Here is a 20302-nt window from a genome sequence, read left to right as displayed (position 1 = left end):
CGCCTATCACATAAGCAGGTTGTCTTTTGATCTTGGCAGGTTGAGGAAATGGCTGTAATAGATATTTTTTTTGAAGTGTGAACAACTGTTTCTAAGCTTAATCTGTACAACTTGGCCAACCAAAGATTCAGTTCCCTGTTTTACAATTATTTGTATAAGCTATCAATCAGTAGTGAAATTGGTGTTTTTGTCATAGTGCACAAAGCAAACTAGGATTAGTGATTATTTTAAGTCATGATGATTTAATTTATGGAATGGATTAAAGAGCAGGATTAATCCAATAGTCTAGTGTGGAACATACATTTGGGAGAGAATAAGCTAGTGTGCCTATTTTATGTTTTTGTTTAATACTGCATATAAAAAAGTCTTGAAAACAAATAATAATAATGCATGATATTTGTTTAAAAACTGATATTGAATTTTGAAACTGTAAACAGAGGTCACCTGTGTACAAGGGCCAATTTTTGTCTTTTCCCATGAGTGACTGCTATTGAATAGTTTGATTATTAACATTATTATTATTGGTTTAGCATAAATTAGATTAATAACAATCAGCTGTTTCTAAGAGCTGGCATCATTACAAAAAGAACAACTTGACAGCAAAATGTGGTGCCAGACTCAAAAAATATTTATTATGAATATTCACAAAAAATGAATCTTTATTCATGTAGATAAAAAAAGCTTCCAGAAGTTTTTCTTGATGAATACAATGTCTCCCTAATTACCATATATACTCGCTTATATGATGAGTCCAACTTAAAACTACACAGGCCAGATCTGTCATTGCATAATGTGCCAGCAGCTCTGGGTCTATGCAGTTTGTTAGGAGTAATCAGTAGAACAAACAACATTGACCCAGATTTGCAGGTGGATTATTCTACAGGAGATCAAGATCTTTATGTTGTTTGCACTTTGACTTGGCTTATAAGCGAGTATATATGGCATGTGATAAATCTAGCTCATTTACTTTTGCAATGAAACTATATACTAATTTATCAATAAATCAAGAGAAATTGGTTGTAAAAATTTGGGAGGCAAGCCATGTCAGTGTTATATCTGAATATGTGTTATAATGAAGCAGGTTCTATGAGTTTTTCCCAACACAGCAACTTTACAAAAGCTTAATGGAGAGCATTTTAAATAATATATTATCTTTCAGCTCTGGTTTTTTTCCCCATCAAGGCAACAGCCATATTCATTGAATACAGTGCTTGCTCATTACAATGATATCTATGCGAATTGTCAATTATGCCCCTTTTTTAGTAACACTAGCGTTTTATAATGAAGTATTATGTTTTACATTTTCGCTACTACAGAGCTGCAGTGGCTGAGTGGTTAGCATGTCAGACTAATGACCAAAAAGGTGCAGGTTAGAATCCTACCATTGGACCAGCCTGGGTCAGCTATCATGCAGTGTCCTTGGTCAAGGCATTTTACTCCTATTGCCTCAGCACTAAATAACCTACTTGTGTTGCTGTGCTGTAAAATACTAAACCAGTCACTACTACATGATAAAATTTGATCAGCATCCATACACTGAGAGTATTATATGAAGGCCATATAAATAGGGAGTGCTGTTCAAGGAATCAGTTTATTATGAGCTTAATTGACCATTTAATTGTATTGATTAGAAGCAGAAAAATTTAATAATAATAATAATAATAGTAACAATAATAATATCTTTATTCTTGTGACTTAGGCCAATAATAATAATAATAATAATAATAATAATAATAATAATAATAATAATAATATTATTATTATTATTATTATTATTATTATTATGCAAAAGAAAGTTGTGAAAGTTGTATGTCAGAGAGACATAATTTAATGCTTCTGTGTATTCCCAAAAGTATTGCTAAATCTGAGTTTTGTATTGAATGAAGCTGCACATGTTTAATGACACCAGTCATACTCTAATTTTCATTTTTCTCAATTATTGCAGTGTCATCTGATAAGTACCCCCTCCACACTTCTGCCAGGGAGGGTGATGTGAGGACTGTGCAGCATTTGATAAAGGAGGGGTATAGTGTCAATGAAGGGACCTTTGACCTCGTGACTCCACTCCATGAAGCCTGTTTTCAAGGCAACCTGGAGTGTATTTCAGTTTTATTGGAGGCAGGGGCAGAGGTACAAGATTTTTGATGTTGTTTCCAATTGAAAATTGTACAACTTCATAAGATGAGATAAATATTTTATGTAGTGATGTCTTTAACAAGGTGTTTCTTAAAAAACAACTTTAAATTTTGGATACTTGATCAGAGTGGTCCAACTACAGGCACATGGGCCAAATGTAGCCATTGGGTCATTATTCTGTGGCCCATACTCATACAAAAAAGTCAGTTCTATAATTATAGTGTCATTACTATATTATATACAATGTATTGTCCACAACCTTTACATTTTGGGTTGATGTATCCCACACTGTTGAAGATGCAGGATCACCCTGTACTATATTATTATGTCACTAATGAATAAATAATTTTGTTATACTTTATGTGTTAATTTTGTATGAAATTTATAAAAGTCATCTTGTAACTTCTGTCTTGCTAGTTCTCACAGATGATAGAAATTTCATTGAACACGAGTTATGTGAGATCCATTAATTAGGTTGGAAGTCCTCTGCCCGAAATATATTTTGGGCTAATAACAGTCACAGTACTGTATGTGGTCTCTTATAAACTTGGTCAAACTGCAAACTGCACAGACCCAGGTCTGCCATTACATAATGTGCCATCAGAATTTGGTCTGTACAGTTTGTTGGGAGTAATCAGTAGAACAAACAACATTGGCCTTGATCTGCTTGCACATTATGCAGTGGATGATCAGGGTATGATTTGTTTGCTGTGGTCCAGAGTTATAAGTGTGTATATGTATATACAGTAGTTGATTTAAAATTAATATGCAGAGAGGGTTGGTTTTAACATGTGTATACAAGCTGATAAAGTCAATACTCTGCCATCAGCTGGTGCAAGCTGGTGTTGCACATAAAGTATAAATTAAAGTGCTAACAAAATAGGAATATGTGTTTGGTGTTAACTGGAAGAGCTTTAGTGTGTATATTCATAGTGTGCAAAAATGTAAGGTGGGGTTGTCCCCATTACAGCTGCCAAACTTCATATGCTCTTATCTTGATTTTGAAGTCTTGACTGGTTGACAGGTTAAGTTGTTTGAAGTTATGGCATTATCTAATTGACCCCAGGGACAAGGTGACTGTCAATCAGCCAACAAAACCTGATGACCAGTCTAATTGCCCACCTTGGTGTTTATGCAACATTTTTTCCCACCATATGTGGGTTAATCAAGGGTCTGTCACCAGCTGATTGGGTCACCTGTACAACATATGATATAACTTGTACAGTTTGAAATTTGTATAACTTTAATATCTCTCATCCAGTTTTCATGAAATTTTTACGACATAAAAGTCTTCCATTAATCAACATAATTTTGTTCCAGGAATTAAAATCCATATTTTAAGAAGGGCCAAATCATCCACTATCAGAAAAATATGTTGATGTTTTGTCCATACAGTCTGGGAATAGCCCACAGATAAAACAGATTGATAATATATTGATGGAAGTCATTAGGTATAAGTTAAACTGTCAATGATGAAATTAGATCCTGTTTTTGCAAGCACAAGTGAAGAAAAGTTTCACTACTTAAGTTTAGTAGAGGACTAAGATTTAGTAGAAGCTGGAGCTAAAACTGAAATGTGAAGGGGAGGGTGTGCAGATGAAATTGAGAATCTTGATCCGAATGGTAAAGATTGATAACAGGAATATTTATAAATATGCAACTAGCATTAGAACTTGTTTTTAGCTTTTCTATGCATCGAACAGAACAAAGTTGCTTTTAAAATTGGAATCAATATAAGATCAAAATAGCTTAGACACTTACACGCCAAGAGGCCTACATCATGGAGAAGATTTTTTATCCTTAAAATGCTGACCATGTCATGGTATAACATGGTACAAACATACTATGTTATAAATATCTTCAGACTAGACTGTTTAATGGATGGCTGGCCAAACTAGCAATTCCAGTCTTACATTCAATGTCAGTTAAATCCTGTTTCATTTATGTGTTTTACTGCATTTTTTTGGGGGGTGGGGAGAAATATATTAATCTGTATTAATCTGACTCTAGTACTCTTTGTTTGGTCCCCCTCATTCTTATTTTTTTAAATATAAAAATCTGTTTTGTTAATTTTTTATATGGCAGTGATGGATTACATTGTTGTCCATAGAGGTACAGAGCACTCCGGTGGCCTAGTGGTTACAGCATCCTTGGATGTGGGAGGTCATGGGTTCGAACTTTGGCCAAGTCATACCAAAAAGATTTATAAAAATGGCTCTGACAGCAGTCTCGCTAGGTGCTCAGCATTGAGAGGTTAGTGTTAGGACTGGTTGACCTGGTGTCAGGATGATGTGACTGGGTGGGACATGATTCTACATGTCTGCAGCATGATGCCCCAGTGCTAGACATCACTATAAACTGCCACATCGTAGTGATATGACTGAAAAATTGTTAAAAGCTACATTTAAAAAACTCCAAATCCAGTCCATAGTGCTACCATCATAGTGTACCCATAAGAGGTGTCTAGATATATAAAGTGTTATGTCACACCATTTTTTTAAATAATGACAATAATTATGAGTGGAACAATCTTCTTGAATCCAAGAGGTTGGTTGATCACATAATGGATCATTATCTTATCATTTCCATTACAGGTGAATGCCAGAAATGTTGACGGGGCTACTCCTTTGTGTGATGCCTGCTCTAATGGCAACCCTGAGTGTGTCAGGTTGTTGTTACAGCATGGTGCTGACACCAACCCACCACTTTTGCTGACCTCTCCACTTCATGAGGCTGTCCTTAGAGGTAAAAGTTACCCGGCTGACTCGATGAAATTTTCAGTGTTGTATTTGGATCATGTTGATTAGTATGATGAAAGTATAATCACAGTTAACCTGTTTCCAGTACATATGGACTGCTGACCAGTGCTGTCATCATTATGTGGCTGTCCTTAGAGGTAAAAGTTACCTGGCTGACTATGATGAAAATTTCAGCATTGTATAATATTGTACACATAGTTGTATAGTATGTAAAAATTAAAATGATTTCTTATTAATTATTAAGTATTCAGAATATGTTCAGTACTAATTAAGTATTCAGTATATACTCAGTACTAATTAAATATTTAGTATCTACCCAGTACTAATTAAATATTCATTATATACCCAGTACTAATTAAATATTCACTATATACCCAGTACTAATTAAATATTCCATATATACCTACTACTAATTAAATATTCAGTATATACCCACTACTGATTAAATATTCAGTATATACCTAGTATTAATTAAATATTCAGTATATACCTAGTACTAATTAAATATTCAGTATATACCTAGTACTAATTAAATATTCAGTATATACCTAGTACTAATTAAATATTCAGTATATACCTAGTACTAATTAAATATTCAGTATATACTCAGTACTAATTAAATATTCTGTATATACCCAGTACTAATTTAATATTCTGGGTTTAGTTCACAGGCTTTTTCATTTGACAATTGCAACTAGTTTTATCATGGGGCAAGTAGTTTTTCCTAAGTACTAGTTCACTGGACAAGTGACTTTTAAAGCTTGCATACCAGTCATGTCAGTCCTTGTTATAGGAAAATCAGTGTTTCAGATTCCAAAGCCCACGACATTTGTTAGGGCTTCTGATTCAGATGTGTGAGCCTAAGCTAATCCCATTTTCCATCTGTCCATCCATTGCACTCTTATTTTAGCCATGATAGCACATTACCTGGATGCTATTTTTAGTAGATGAACAGTCCATTACATGTAGATATGCCGTTTAACTGTTCTTTTTTGGTTCAGATTTAATGAGTAATTGTCCTGTTTTTATATGTATTCAATCTCACTACAACAGAACGTGTAGCTAGCATAGCTCAAAAACATTAAACCTGTTCTGATGCAATTTGAAGTTTACTGTTTCATAGACCATGATGTTTTTTAAACTTGGATTTTGTCTCGTTATATCCATTTTGCATGAGTTATGGCTCATGGTGGTTAAAAAACTTTAGATCATCATTTGGTTGTTGCTTGTAACCAGCATAACTTAAGAAAATTCAACACATTCTGTTGCAATTTGGTATGAACATTGTCTCACAGATTTGCATGTGTTGTGTTTGGGTTTTGTCTGTTGCAGTTTGGTACGAACTTTGTCTCACAGATTTTCCTGCGTTGTGTTTTGGTTTTGTCTATTGCAATTTGGTACGAACATTGTCTCACAGATTTGCCTCTGTTGTGTTTGGGTTTTGTCTGTTGCAGTTTTGGTATGAACATTGTCTCACAGATTTTTCTGCGTTGTGTTTGGGTTTTGTCTGTTGCAATTTGGTACAAACATTGTCTCACAGATTTGCATGTGATGTGTTTGGGTTTTTGTCTGTTGCAATTTGGTACAAACAGTGTCTCACAGATTGGCATTTGTTGTGTTTGGGTTTTGTCTAATTTAGAACATTTGTGGTCTTCTGGGTGCTCATTCTACTGGCTTTGCTTCAAGCAAGATAATGTCATGAAGTTTTGTTGTGTTTCAACCAGATTTGGAATGTAGCTTTGGATTGATGAGGGATTGAATTTGAATATATTTGGATTCTGTACTATAACTTGAATTGGATTTCAGCTCATTTTTGGCATGTTGCATTATATTGATGTATTTGTGAAAGAGTTTGCTTTCTAGCATTCAGCATCCCAATCCCACTTTGATTTCCACAGGATTATATTTTTAAGTTTTATTGGTTTGCAACTTGATTTAGTGTTCTGCTTTATATTAATGAGTCTTCGAATAATTTTTTTATAGAGTTCTGTGAAGTCATTTACAAGAGTTATATCCTCTGATTGCTTGTCATTTTCACTTTGGTTTTGACAGCATAACTTTGCTAAGCTTTGTTGAATTTCAACCATATTTGACATACAGCTTCATATTTAAATGACTTGGAATGAATTTAGTATCAAGTGTTTCTTGTTTTCACTTAGAAGAGCTATGGACCCTGATTACCCCCTTTCCTCCTTACTTAGAAATGTCAGATTTCAGCCAGTGTTACCACATATCTTTATTTAACAAATCTAATTATCAGCATTCCACATCATCCTTATGAATTCTAATCTTCTCAAGGCCTTGGTTTTTCAATAGAAATTCTGTAGTTTAAGATGGTGCCAAATAAATCATAGTGAACTTGTTCTCTTGCTATACACACATTGCTAACAGATGTAGTTTCAATGTGTTATTGTAAGCTAATATTGGGGTATCTATGCAAAACACAGTGCCATTATTAGGATTGAACAATTGTTGTAGTTTTTGTTTCCTTTCATTGACATTTCTGAAACAAAAGTACACCTGATTCAAATTTTTGGAACCTTACAATTCCATTTCAAAAGCCACTTGTCCATGGGCAGGTATTCTCAAATATAAAAGTAAAATCCAGGTTGAATGAAAAATCAGATTTATTAATCTGTAACAAACAGGTGCTATTGAAACTATTTTAACTCATTAAACCCTGGCGCCTCATTTACACATCAGGAGGTAGTAGTCTACTTACGAGCTCTGTAGCATCAAGGTCATTGAAGATACACTAAAGTGGATGATATTGTAGAAAGGTAGACAAATGTAGCTCTACAATGATACCAAATAATCTGGACTTTCTAGTTGCACTACTAAATACAGAGGGATAAACCTAATTTTTTGGACCCAATTGTTTTCCACCCAAAATTCTCCCATGGTTGGAATCCAATTTTATGTCCGGATTTTATACTTTTTGGCCTCAGATCTAAGGCAGAATAGTCTGAACTGCACACAGACAGGCGATCTTATGCAAAAAGTAGGATAAGATGGGCGTTTTGAATAAAAAGTGGTCTGGATATGAAAATGATGGGTCTGTTAAACAAAAAAACCACAAAAGTACTCCAACTTTAACCTTTCTGCTCAAACATGAGCAAAATAACCAATGAAAAATGACGTTTCTAACACAGCTAGGCATTAGGTTAACCAGAAATCTCTTGGAAGTCTATGTATTAGGATGTATTAAGAAATAGCCCCCAAAATGTATTTCCTACTAGCATATCAGGTGAAAAAAAAACTTCCAGGGGTTAATGAGTTACATTAAGCACTATTATGGGATAAACTGGATTAATTGTGAATGACTTTAATTGAATGTTCTCATTCATTGCATCATTTCAAGGAGTAGCTGATAGGATGCCTTAGAGTTAAACACTAACCTTAGACCTTTTAGTTTTATGCTTCGTGCTAACTCAGGATGTACAGAACTTTATAGGATTTCAGAATGCTTGGGTCAGAAACTTTATGGTATAATAATATAATTTTTAAAAGAGAAAAGTGCTGCAAAGAAACTTGCTTTTCAGCTGTATTTTATCATTTCCATTAAATCAGATGCTATGATTTTGTATTTAATCACCTGTTAGCATCTAATTAAATCATTAAGTCCAGCTTAGTAATTAAGCTAGCCAAATTATGTTTGTATATATTTTGAACAGCTTTTACATTTTTACAAGGACAGTAATCTCCATCCAACTCCATACAATGGATGTGCTAAGAAATAGTCGGAGGGCTTAGAGTTTCCTGGTTGTGTTTCTTATTTTAATGATTCAGTCACATCTCAGACTTACGAATTAAAGCAGTCTGGAATCATTAGCGATTTTTTAACACCATGAACCTTAGTTATAACGTTAGGTATCCAAAATAAAAGGTCAAAGGTTTATACTAGTGCATATTACAATTTAGTAAGGCTAGACCGTATGTTGTTCTTTCTTACAATATTTCAGATAAATGGCAGTGTGCAGAGGTACTGATAGAGGCTGGATGTAAGATTAACCAACATGACTGTCATTTTGGTACTCCTTTGCATGTAGCTGCTTACAAGGGCTTCATCAAAAGTGCTGCAGTTCTACTGAAAGCCGGTATAAATTTCAGTACACAATAATGTATCAGTTTTTGGCTAGAAGCGATTTCATTCCCACCAAAAGCAATTTAATACCATCAGTTCTGTTATTAAATATAGGAAGCTGCAGTATTTTACTTTTGTAGCTGTATATAGGATGTGACAGAAATCATTCTAAACTTAATAGAACATTATAATGGTCGATTTCCCCGATTATAGTTTCATAATTTGTTGCAGTACTCAAAACAACACAGAATCATTTCATAATGTAAATCCATTTCTAGGGAAATTCTCATCAGATAAATCCATTTCTAGGGAAATTCTTATCAGATATTTTACTTACAGTACAGCTCACACAATTTTTGTTGTGTTCTCCACACTTTGTACTGGGGGTGGAGGAGGGGTTTAAGAAAAAAACCTCCACCATCTCTCCTTGCATATTGAGGAACCATGACTTCTCACAGAGCTGCGTCCATAGACCACCATGGAGTGTGTGTGATGTCATTAAAATGAGTATGGTTGATAAGGAGGTTCAGATAAAGAGACAGAGGCACTGATTTGTCTACATCTTTATCTATTTCAGGAGCATTTTGCTTTTGGATAATGAAAAATCATCATTCAGTTAATTATAAACATTTGCTAGTTCTAATGAAGATAATGTATGATACATAATGCCAAGTCAAATTATATATAATATCAGCAAAATGACTGTACCTTGAGAACTCTATAACTGTACCTGGTAAAATGAATCATATTTGTTTCTTCATTACTGTGTTATTGGAATCTACATATGCATTTCATGGCCTTTTTTCTGTTGCAGTTTGTGCAGTTTGTTTTTATTATGGTCAAATGGAAGTCAGTGATATTGTACTCCCAGCAGCAAAAAGAATAATGAATGCTGAACAAGTTAATAAATAATTGCTTTCACACCAGATCAAAGTAAAACAAATTCACGTGAGGTCTGATAGTTGCCACATGTGTCGGTTCTCATTAATATAATGCATAATTTCTTTTGATGTTCAATCACAGCATAATAATGGAGTAATTAAAACTTGAGATAGCATAGTTCTAATGGTTGTTGCATGAACCATACATAAGACAAAACTAGGATCTCAAACCAGTAGATTTAGAAATCTTGATCAGTTGATTGGCTCTAAACCAATAGATTAAATTTTACATTCTTGAAGGGGATTGACAAGAAAATAAGTGCATTTTCTTGTTATAATGTGTATTCTCTTCATAGTATACAAAAACATCGAGTTTTAAACATAAATCAGATTTAGATTCTGATGTTACAATAATTAATACAAGTCAGTATATTGTCAGTTATCGAAAAAGGGAGAGTTGTTTATCTGATAGATCTCTGCAAAGATTTTTTTAATAGTATCCAATTGCATTTTTAGTTTTATTCACAAGATTTCTCTGGTACAGATTTCCCCTTATATCCCTTTGTATTTTACGAAGAATGGATAATGTCTTTTCTGTATGAGCATTAGAATGTTGTAATGACTGGACAATTATACTCAGCCTGCGAAGAACTTATTGCTTGTTTCCTGTTCATGGGTTTTTTGTGGTTGCTGACTGCTCATCAATAGTCCACTAGATTACGTGTACTCAACTGAGGAAGATTTTGACTTGGGTTTAAGACATATTCCCCGAGTCTCATCCCCAAGGATTTCTTTCTCCTCATGGCTCAAATAAAAAATCTGTTGGCAGGTTTCATCACTGTAAATTTAAAATAAAACTAAACATAAAGATTGATTTAGACTTTAAATATACAATGAAAAAATACATGATGAATTTGTTGTTTATATGAATAATTTGTCCCAGCTTTAAAACTAATTATATTGTAATAGACTGTTAAATGATATATTGTATACTGGATTGAATTGAATTTGTGAAATACAAAAGATACATATGCTTGAAACACACGTTGCAATCTCAGGACTTCTGCTACTCACCTGCACACATCTAAAACTCTGACATCCAGGCATGGTTGAACTTGCAGTATTCCTTTGGTGGTGTTTTCTTAGCATGGGGAGAAAGCACATGTTTTGAAATTTTGCCATGAATTGAAATTTTTTTCTCTCAAGTACTTCACTTAAATATTCCTCTTAAAACAATCTTGAACAATACAACAACAATTAAATATGGAAAAAATACTTCCTCTGGTGTATCTGCTGAAATCATTTATTATGGTCTGTCCTCCATCTTATATCCCTTCTGCCCATGGTTGGCCAATTTTCATCAAAGGTTCATCATGTCCACCATTTATTCCTTTATTACTTATAACACCCTCAAAAGACATCCTGTGTTTGTTCTTGAACTCCAGCAATTAGGTAATCAATGAACAGCCTGATGTGTTCTTGAACAGTGGATCATCCGTGCATCATCTCACCAGTCATTGTACTGGTGGAACATGTCCAGTTCCATGTTGACTGGTTCTGGCTGGTTTCTCTAATGGGTTTTTTAATTAAATTTAAAGAAAATTCTTGTAATTTTTAAAAAGCAACAGATATAAACTATAAATGGTATGTGTGGTTGACATCTATAAATAGTATTTTTGGCCTACTGCCCTTAACCTCAGATGTATGATGAACATATGAAACAAAAGTTATTGCTAGAAGCTGACTCATCATGTACTGTTCTGGAAATATGATCATGATAACAAAGTTAAGTTCATTCTCATACTGAATTTCTATCTTTTGTAAAGAAAAGAAGATGTGGTCATACACTTAATAACAAATCAGTGTGCATACGAGGGGCACTGCGTAAATGGATGTTACTCTCAGGTATGTGTCAGAGAGAGAGAGAAAGATTGAGAGAGAAAGATTGAGAGTGAAGGATTGAGAACATTATTAAGATTTCCTATCTTTGATTTCATTTAAATGGTACTATTTTGTATTCATTATAAAAAAGCATTTTTTTTTTTCATGACAAATGGTTACAAAATGTCACCCTAGATAAACAGAGGATTACACTTAAACTTCTTGAAGATGATGCTCATTGCTGAACTGATATTTTAGCACAACAGCAACCATTGAAAGAGAGAAAGAGAGTGTCAGACATAAGGAATCAATCCCTTTTCTTCCCCTAAATCCCGAAGTGTGCGAATGTGTACATATGTGTTTATGTTATATTTCATCCTTGATTAACTCATGTTTAATGATGAACCTATTCATTATTTTTTTAAACAACTTTAATTGTGTGTAAGAAAACTTTAATGACAATGAAAACCTAGCTCAGTCCAGGCTTTTTCTTTCTGTTTTTCCTATCCATATCTGTGATATCTTGATATAGTGTACATGCATCTTATTTATTTCAGGAAAAGGGAATTCCTTTAGCAAAGGTGATGTCATGACTGGAAGCCCCAAAAGATGACTCAGAATCATCTGCAGCCAAAGCTGGGAGCCTGTCATCAGATCAGACACTTGCATCCTTGCAGAACACTGTTCAAACCACCCAGGCTTTCTTTGTCCAAGTGGATAGTTTGAGAGAGGAAACAGAAATAGTCACAGTTTCTCTGGAACACATCAGTCAGATTGAGAGACCATGGATTAAGCCACTGCATCTTTCTTTAGTCAAAATGAAACCCCAAGAGAGGATGCAGGAAAGTGCATGGTTTCTCTGGAAATTAATGCATCCAATGAGGAGACTATGGATAATGCTCCCATTAGAACCTGGGAGCATGGAAGCATGTTTTTTCATGCCTCACGGTCTCCACTGAAGTAGAGATTCTTTGCCCTGAATTCCAGATAGAGCTTTGTATCACTGCTATTAATGCTGAGGAAGAAGTCAGTAATCAATCTGTCGATGCCGTTCACCAAAAACGGGGCAATATCCTGTAGGCAAGTTCAGTTTTGAAAATAGTATAATCAGGAAAATTAACAAAGTTAGCGGATGAACTTGTGGTCTTGCACTTAGCATGGATCAGTTTATTGCCAGAATCAGCAGTATTTCAATTCCAGGTTCAGATCAGTTTACTTGGCCAGAAGATACTTAATCAGCATTGGTGTCTGCAAAAGATGTGGACAAAAGAATAATGTTCTATGACATTACATTGCAGTACAGACTAAGTCTGGACATACTTATTTGGTTGAAAGGTATTTATGATGTCCAGGCAACTTTGCTAAGAAGCTGAATGAACATTTTTTTCCAGCAGTTATTCAGACCAGACAATTGCCATCTCAATTTCAGCTATAATGACAGTGGCCAGAAAGGCAAGTTGGAGCTGGATCCCTGTCACAATGGAGTGATCCAGAGTTACTTATGCAGCTTTTACCCAGAGGTCATGGAGCGATTTTTTAAGAGAAGGAGGGTGGTATAAAATTAAATGAAAGCCTTAGATGACCAAAGTGGAAACAAAAAAAAAGAAAAGACAGATAAAGAACCATATGAGATGGCAATGGAGAATGATGTACTGGAAGAGACATGTACCAGTGAGGGTGTGAACTTCGACATGGATAGTGAACAGATACTATTGTCAGCTGCTGATGAATCGGTTAATGGTTTTATATTCCAACAGAGATATGTTAGACTTGGTTATTTTAGTCAAATTGTCTCTATTTTGTCCATATTCAGATTTCTATTGTCATTTTTTGTCCATTTGCTAAATGTTAATACTGTACATTAATTATGAAAATGCATTATGCCAGGTATATCACCAAGTAAACTTGAGCACTGCATGAAATTAATGTTTTTATTTTTTCTTTTCCTGTTAATCTTCCTATTGTATGCTGTGCATAATATAGAAAAATGAGATGAACCTGCTCAAAAGCATTTCTGGATCTTTAACTGTTCTTAATAAAATCTCTCTCTTTCTCATAACATATTGATTCAAAATCACTACTGCATTAAATTATTGTAATCAGTTATACTTAACATCAGAAACATTTTTTGTTCATGCTATGGTAACAGATTTAGTATTTGTGATTGCCTAGCTTTCATCAGTTAGCAGTCTCATTGTTCACATCAAGTCAAGATGTTCCTGTATGAATGTTTTTCATTTGAAGAATTTTTCAGCAATAACATTAAGCATATTAGCATAAAAAATTACTTTTTTCAATGCTTGATATGTCAACACTTTTAGGCAATATTCGGAGTTAAAATATTAAAATTCTATTTATTTCAAGTAAAATAAGGAAGGGAGTAAGGTCATTTTTATGCTACAAATCAGCAAACAACTATTTTTAAGTATTTATCTGATTTCAACAGATGTTCTGCGTAAATCTAGACAGTGACCCATTGTCAACACTGTTATTGATGATGTCAATTTCAGCTTGGGAAAGGCATGTTTATATTTAATACATGAAGCATTCTGACTTGGCACATCATATTTAACAGTCCCAATTATGGTCCAGCAATTAACAAATTTGATAACTGTTCATAGTTAATCTTAACTTATTACTTATTTAAATGAATAGCAATGAGGAATTTTTTTAAAAATCTCACATGTTCAGAAATTTTAATTTCCACCAAATGTAGGGCCTACTTAGTGTGATAGCTACGTTAAATAATGAAATTACTCGTGCGATTTCTATGAAACTCATTAATGCGATCACATTATTTTGATTATTATTCACTGTTAAGTCTATGATAACCTTCCGCAGCTGAGACATTCTTCTTACTGGAGACACTTCGAGATAAACTAAATTTGACCTTTCTATACTTTCATTGACGTTCCAAATATTTGCATTGGAAATAGTTAATCCTTATGACGAATGAATTCTTATAGCATATCCTAGAGTCCATGGAGTTTTATCCATCGTTAACATGCTCTCAGCAGTACTCACAGGAACCAAAACAATATCATTTAGTACAAGATTTTGTTATCATTAATTCCAGGAATTTCAACATCGATAGTCTGTCGTCGCGCATCTGCAGGGAGATAACTCAATGATAGAGGTAGATTTGAAATTTTTTCTTAATGTAACAGAAATCATTTTTCAGTATCATCAGTATATCTCATCGCAAGATTTTTCATTTTCTTGTGAAGATCTTCAGATCGATTAATATCTCTGTTAATATAAATTGATCGTAATTTTTAGATTGAGCATAAATAACCACACATATACAGGGTTATTCTTGCTGATATTTCTGATAAAATCAAATATACAATCACGAAATTTAACAGTTCTATCTCGCAGAAATCTTGTAATGGCTGATGTCCATGCATGTTCGTTATGATAAAAAATTGTTATTGGAGCTCCTCTTGATTCATATTTAGTGTCTTCACCGTAATTGGAAATTATAATTTCTTTTCCAGCTCAGAAACGTCGCTGATAGACACTCCAGTATCTTTAACTGTTTCTGCCCATTTTTTTATTTTTTCATGTCGTAAATCTGTGTAAACATTTCCACGAATCTTGTTTGTGAAGTGTCTGTAACTTGCTCAGCTACACAATTTAATATAGAAAATTTCATTAGTTTGAGATCATCAACGCTAGGTTTATCATTCAATGGAAATAACGCATAAATAACCGCAGTCACAGGATATGTTCGTTCATAATATGGTTTATCAATACCAGTTAACGCTCCTGGTTTGGAATTTTTACTCGGGGTTACAATATCTCCAGTGTGATGTTGTTGTTGTTGTTGTTGTGGGGTTTAACGCCATTTTTCAGCACGATAGGCTATACATGGCGGCCAGTATTAATGGTGGAGGAAGAACCCGGAAAACCCCGGAAAGAACCACCGACCCACGAGAAGCCAGTGTGATGTAATCAAACAGGTTCACCTTTGTCACGAATAATCCAAGTATCATCTGTCTCCACAATAATTTTTATTACAATATGGTATCTTTGTTCGTCAAGGTAATTAATAATTGTTGCTGCTCATTGATCATTCATTTGAGCATCAACGTTGGATATGATTCTGAATGTTGACCACACATGAGCTGCACCATCATTGCGAAACTTTTTCGTGGCTTCATGGATATGATTGATTAGAGTCTGATACGGTAAAAGTGATGTCATGTTTGTTAATATTAACTCATTCGAATTGCCATCTTTGCATTGCATTCTGTCAAGATTGAATCTAGCTTTAGAAGACTTGATTGTAGATAATCCAGCAAATTACTCCATATTATATTTAAGGCAAATATATAAATTAAAGATAAATTTTATATATATATATATATATATATATATATATATATATATATATATATATATATATATATATATATATATATTCAAGCAAAGAATAACTGTAAATGGCTAATAATTGGCTCTACCACTCCCTGGAACAAAGTCTGTGTAAACGAATTATGTGGAGATCACATGCAAAGCATGCAAAGAGGGAGTCTAGGACCAAAACCATGTTTAAGATGTAGCAAAGGAGTTAGACGAGAAACGCAGTTGTGTGTTCAATTTGGTGGTAAAAGATACAGAGTTAAAACGATATTATGATAAATAAAAAAAAATGCAGGCAACAGTAACATCATCAGAATAAGAAACGCTGAAGACTATCTCGCCAGATTGTCAAAATAATTATTTAGACAAATAATATTAATATATAAATGGAGTAAAATGAATTTGTGAAACATCCCATAAAAAAAAATGAGGCATCTTGTGATGGTGTAATTAGGAACTGTAGATGACAAATCCCAGTTGGTTCAGTTGATAATGTTGGTCATCTTAAATTTACTGTTGGGAAAAACATCTTTGTCATAGATTTACATATGAATGTTATCACGGAGTAATTGAAGATGGACTTATGATAGATGATATCAACGGCATAAAACTTGATAGGTTTTGAATAATTTATGGTCCATTAAGTCAGAATTGTAAATTTGGATGAACCAGTGATCTGTAAATGTGCAGACAAGTGAAGAAACAGAATTTCATTTGATATATGGCAAATATTTTGATATTTACCATGCTTAAGCAAAACAGGTCGCGGATAAAATAATAAGATCAACGTTTTCAATGAAATATGAACAACCAGTAATATTTAAGTATGCTTCCACTCCTGAATATTGAGACAAAAAGTACTTTGGAATTTTGTTGTAGTTGTCTTGCAAAAATACTCTAGATGATGGGAGGTAACTCTGTAAGGTAAAATATAGGATGATTAAAAAGTTATCTCACTTGTATTTTACAATAGTATTCGCTTATAAATGAATTACGTTTTTTATTCATTTTTTTCCCCATCATGTCGCAAATAATACAAACAAATCAGTATTTTCAAAGAAATTATCTCACTTTTGAAGTATAACTATTGTAAGACAGAGAAATTTAACGTCAGTGACTTCGTCATTGGACTGAAGTCAGTGACTAATTCAAGGGATATAACTCAGTCAGGTAAAGGTAGAGTCTATATCTTATAAACAATTTTTATTTACTAATGAATGTTTCTTTTTGAGGGATTTTTTTAAAAAAGAAACATTACCTTTATTCTTTTGAATCGGCCAGGTTTCTTGCTTTGTCTAGATTTTGTCAACAATAATAATTATTAAAAAAAAGAAAAATACAAGCAGCAAATAAGTCATGCTCGTTGTGTGAGCTACTTTTGGATTTCCAATTATTGGTCAGATTATATAGTTTCTGACAATAAGTTGGGCTCAACCTGATAGTGCTCGAAAATTCAACATAAAAATATAATGATAACTGAAAATTCATGTACACTTTCCCACCATGTCACCACATGGTGATTGCTATTTTGCATTTCTGGAGGGTTGATTTTTGGGGAGGTGTGCAAAAAATGTTCAGTTATCACCATAAATCTGTTGATTGTAGAGAAGGGCCCTGGTGGTGGTATATGTAAATATATTTGTATATGACCTCTGACCTGCTAGAATGTCATTTGGCAATCTAGGAGGTCAATGGATTGTGTGCATATATATGATGTATACCTCTGATCTGCTAGAATGTCATTTGACAAATTAGGGATTCACTGGGTTGTGTATATATATGTAAATATATATATAACCTCTGATATGCTAGAATGTCGTTTGACAATCTAGGGGTTCACTGGGTTGTACGTTTATATGTAAATATGTATACAACCTCTGACCTGTTAGAATGTTGTTGGACAATCTAGGGGTTCACTAGTTTTGCTGTCCATAGAATTAAGATGATATATGTACAATCTGGACCTGCTAGAATATCGTTTGCTAATGTAGGGTTTCAACTGGGGGGTTGTGCCGTCCATAGAATTAAGATTATATATACTGTATATATTTTGTATTACCCTCTGGACCTTGTTGAATATCGTTTTTTAATCTATGGGTTCAACTGGTGGTTGTGCCCTCCATAGAATTAAGATTATATATACTGTAAATATGTGTTGTGAATTTAGAAAATATTAATGCTGTTATTTCTGCAATTGAAAAACTACATGATAAACTTGATCCTGAAAAAATTATTTGTGATTTTGAATCACTGCAGGAACAAATATACCAGGGTAGATATACATTACCAGCTGAGTTTCGGTTTATAAAATTGCTTCAGCAGTCAATGACACAGTCATTGGCGATCATCGAAGAGAAACAAGTTAAACAATTCATTTCACTTGCACACATGATTGAGAAAATTAGATCAGAATGGTCTTACAAATAGGAAACAAAAAAGATTATGAGTGCGCATGTAAGACAGTTGAAAAACATTGTGTGATCGTGAAACAATCCATTGTAAAAGTGAAAGTGAAAGCAGTGACAAAGTCACTAGTGATTGTGAAAGCACTGTCACCAGTGACTTAAAGTGAAAGTAGTAATGGATTGTGAATGTGAAAGTAGTGACAATGTCACTGGTAACAACTAAACATAAAGGGAAAGTATGAAACTGGCGATGACGTCACTTGGGGAATAATTCATTTCTGACTATGCATAATTCAGAATCTGATCTGTAATCACATACAGCTGTAATAATATGTTCTTGCTGCAGCTCATTTAACTGTCCTGTGTTCATAAAAAAATTTCATCACCGTATTAATCAATAATTATATTAACACTACATTTTTCTGTGTGGAGGAGTGTCAAGATTGTTTTGATGGCACTTTCGAGTACCTCTTTGTTGTATATGACGACCTCCACCGTATGGATCATTGTTGTGCTGTAAGATATTGGCCAGTATGGCTACTTTTATACATGTGTCAATGATTTTGGGAAAGTTTATATCAACGATATCACTGATTGACATTGGCTCGGGTATTTCAGGATATGATATGAGACAATATCTGTCTCAAAATAATTCCTCTTTAATCGCATAGTGGTTCAGAAATAATTGTTTCAAATCATCGTCAGAAATCATAGTTTCTTTAATAACTTTATTAATATATTGTAAGTCTGATATAACCTGGTTTAGATGTATTGTTTCAGTAATTTGTTGACATGTATCTTCACTGTAATGTTGTGTTATACTAGAAAACAAGTTTTTTAGGTCAGTGTGTGTCTAAGTAAGTTCAGGCCTGATTGCATCAGCGGATGTTTTAATAAACTCAACATTGACAATTAAATTTATATCCTTGTCAAAACTGTGAATCAAATCACACCGATAACCAAAGATGCTTTTCACCATCACACGCAATAATATATTCTCCTTGTGTATTTAAATACAGCCATGGATGAATTCTTTGATAATCTGGAAGCTGTAAAAATATTCATTTGATTGCAAAGAAGTCGTCACGATGAGGTTGTAGTAATTGTGGTTCTTGAGGTATTTCTGGCCATCCTAACACAGATCTAATAGATGATTGACGTATTTCTGGCCATCCTAACACAGATCTAATAAATGATTGAGGTATTTCTGGCCATCCTAACACAGATCTAATAGATGATTGAGGTATTTCTGGCCATCCTAACACAGATCTAATAGATGATTGAGGTATTTCTGGCCATCCTAACACAGATCTAATAGATGATTGAGGTATTTCTGGCCATCCTAACACAGATCTAATAGATGATTGAGGTATTTCTGGCCATCCTAACACAGATCTAATAGATGATTGAGGTATTTCTGGCCATCCTAACACAGATCTAATAAATGATTGAGGTATTTCTGGCCATCCTAACACAGATCTAATAGATGATTGATATGTATCAATGGCATATTCTAGCGAATTTATTTCTATCGCAGCTGATAATGTTGGTTCATGAACAGTGATAGCAATTTTGGATTCTTTTCCTGTAATAGATTTGATTCTGCATTGGAATTAATCGTTGATCAGTTTGATTTGATAACTGCCCGTAAGGTATACTCACAACATTCCAGTCTGGTGTTCCATTAGATTTATTTTTATACACAAATACCAGTGAATTATTTGCTTGTAACCCACTGAATGACTTTGATCTAATATTTGGCCAACCATGATATACTTGCAATTGTGCTTG

At 33.8% G+C, this 20302-nt stretch overlaps 1 protein-coding gene across 1 annotated transcript in view; it reads left to right on the top strand.

Moving 5' to 3' along the window:
* Window positions 1-20302, top strand: part of LOC149803829 (ankyrin repeat and SOCS box protein 13-like) — a 38610-nt gene that overhangs the window by 8924 nt on the left and 9384 nt on the right. The window contains exons 2-4 of the mRNA XM_089953646.1: window positions 1946-2130; window positions 4731-4881; window positions 8858-8992. Coding sequence (XP_089809772.1) covers window positions 1946-2130; window positions 4731-4881; window positions 8858-8992 — 471 coding nt within the window. The remainder of the gene's footprint in view (window positions 1-1945; window positions 2131-4730; window positions 4882-8857; window positions 8993-20302) is intronic.

The sequence above is a fragment of the Sinohyriopsis cumingii genome, chromosome 3 (assembly GCF_028554795.1).
Source record: "Sinohyriopsis cumingii isolate HCF-2022 chromosome 3, ASM2855479v2, whole genome shotgun sequence".
Taxonomy (NCBI): Eukaryota; Metazoa; Mollusca; class Bivalvia; order Unionida; family Unionidae; genus Sinohyriopsis; species Sinohyriopsis cumingii.
This window is presented reverse-complemented; position numbering and strand designations above follow the sequence as displayed.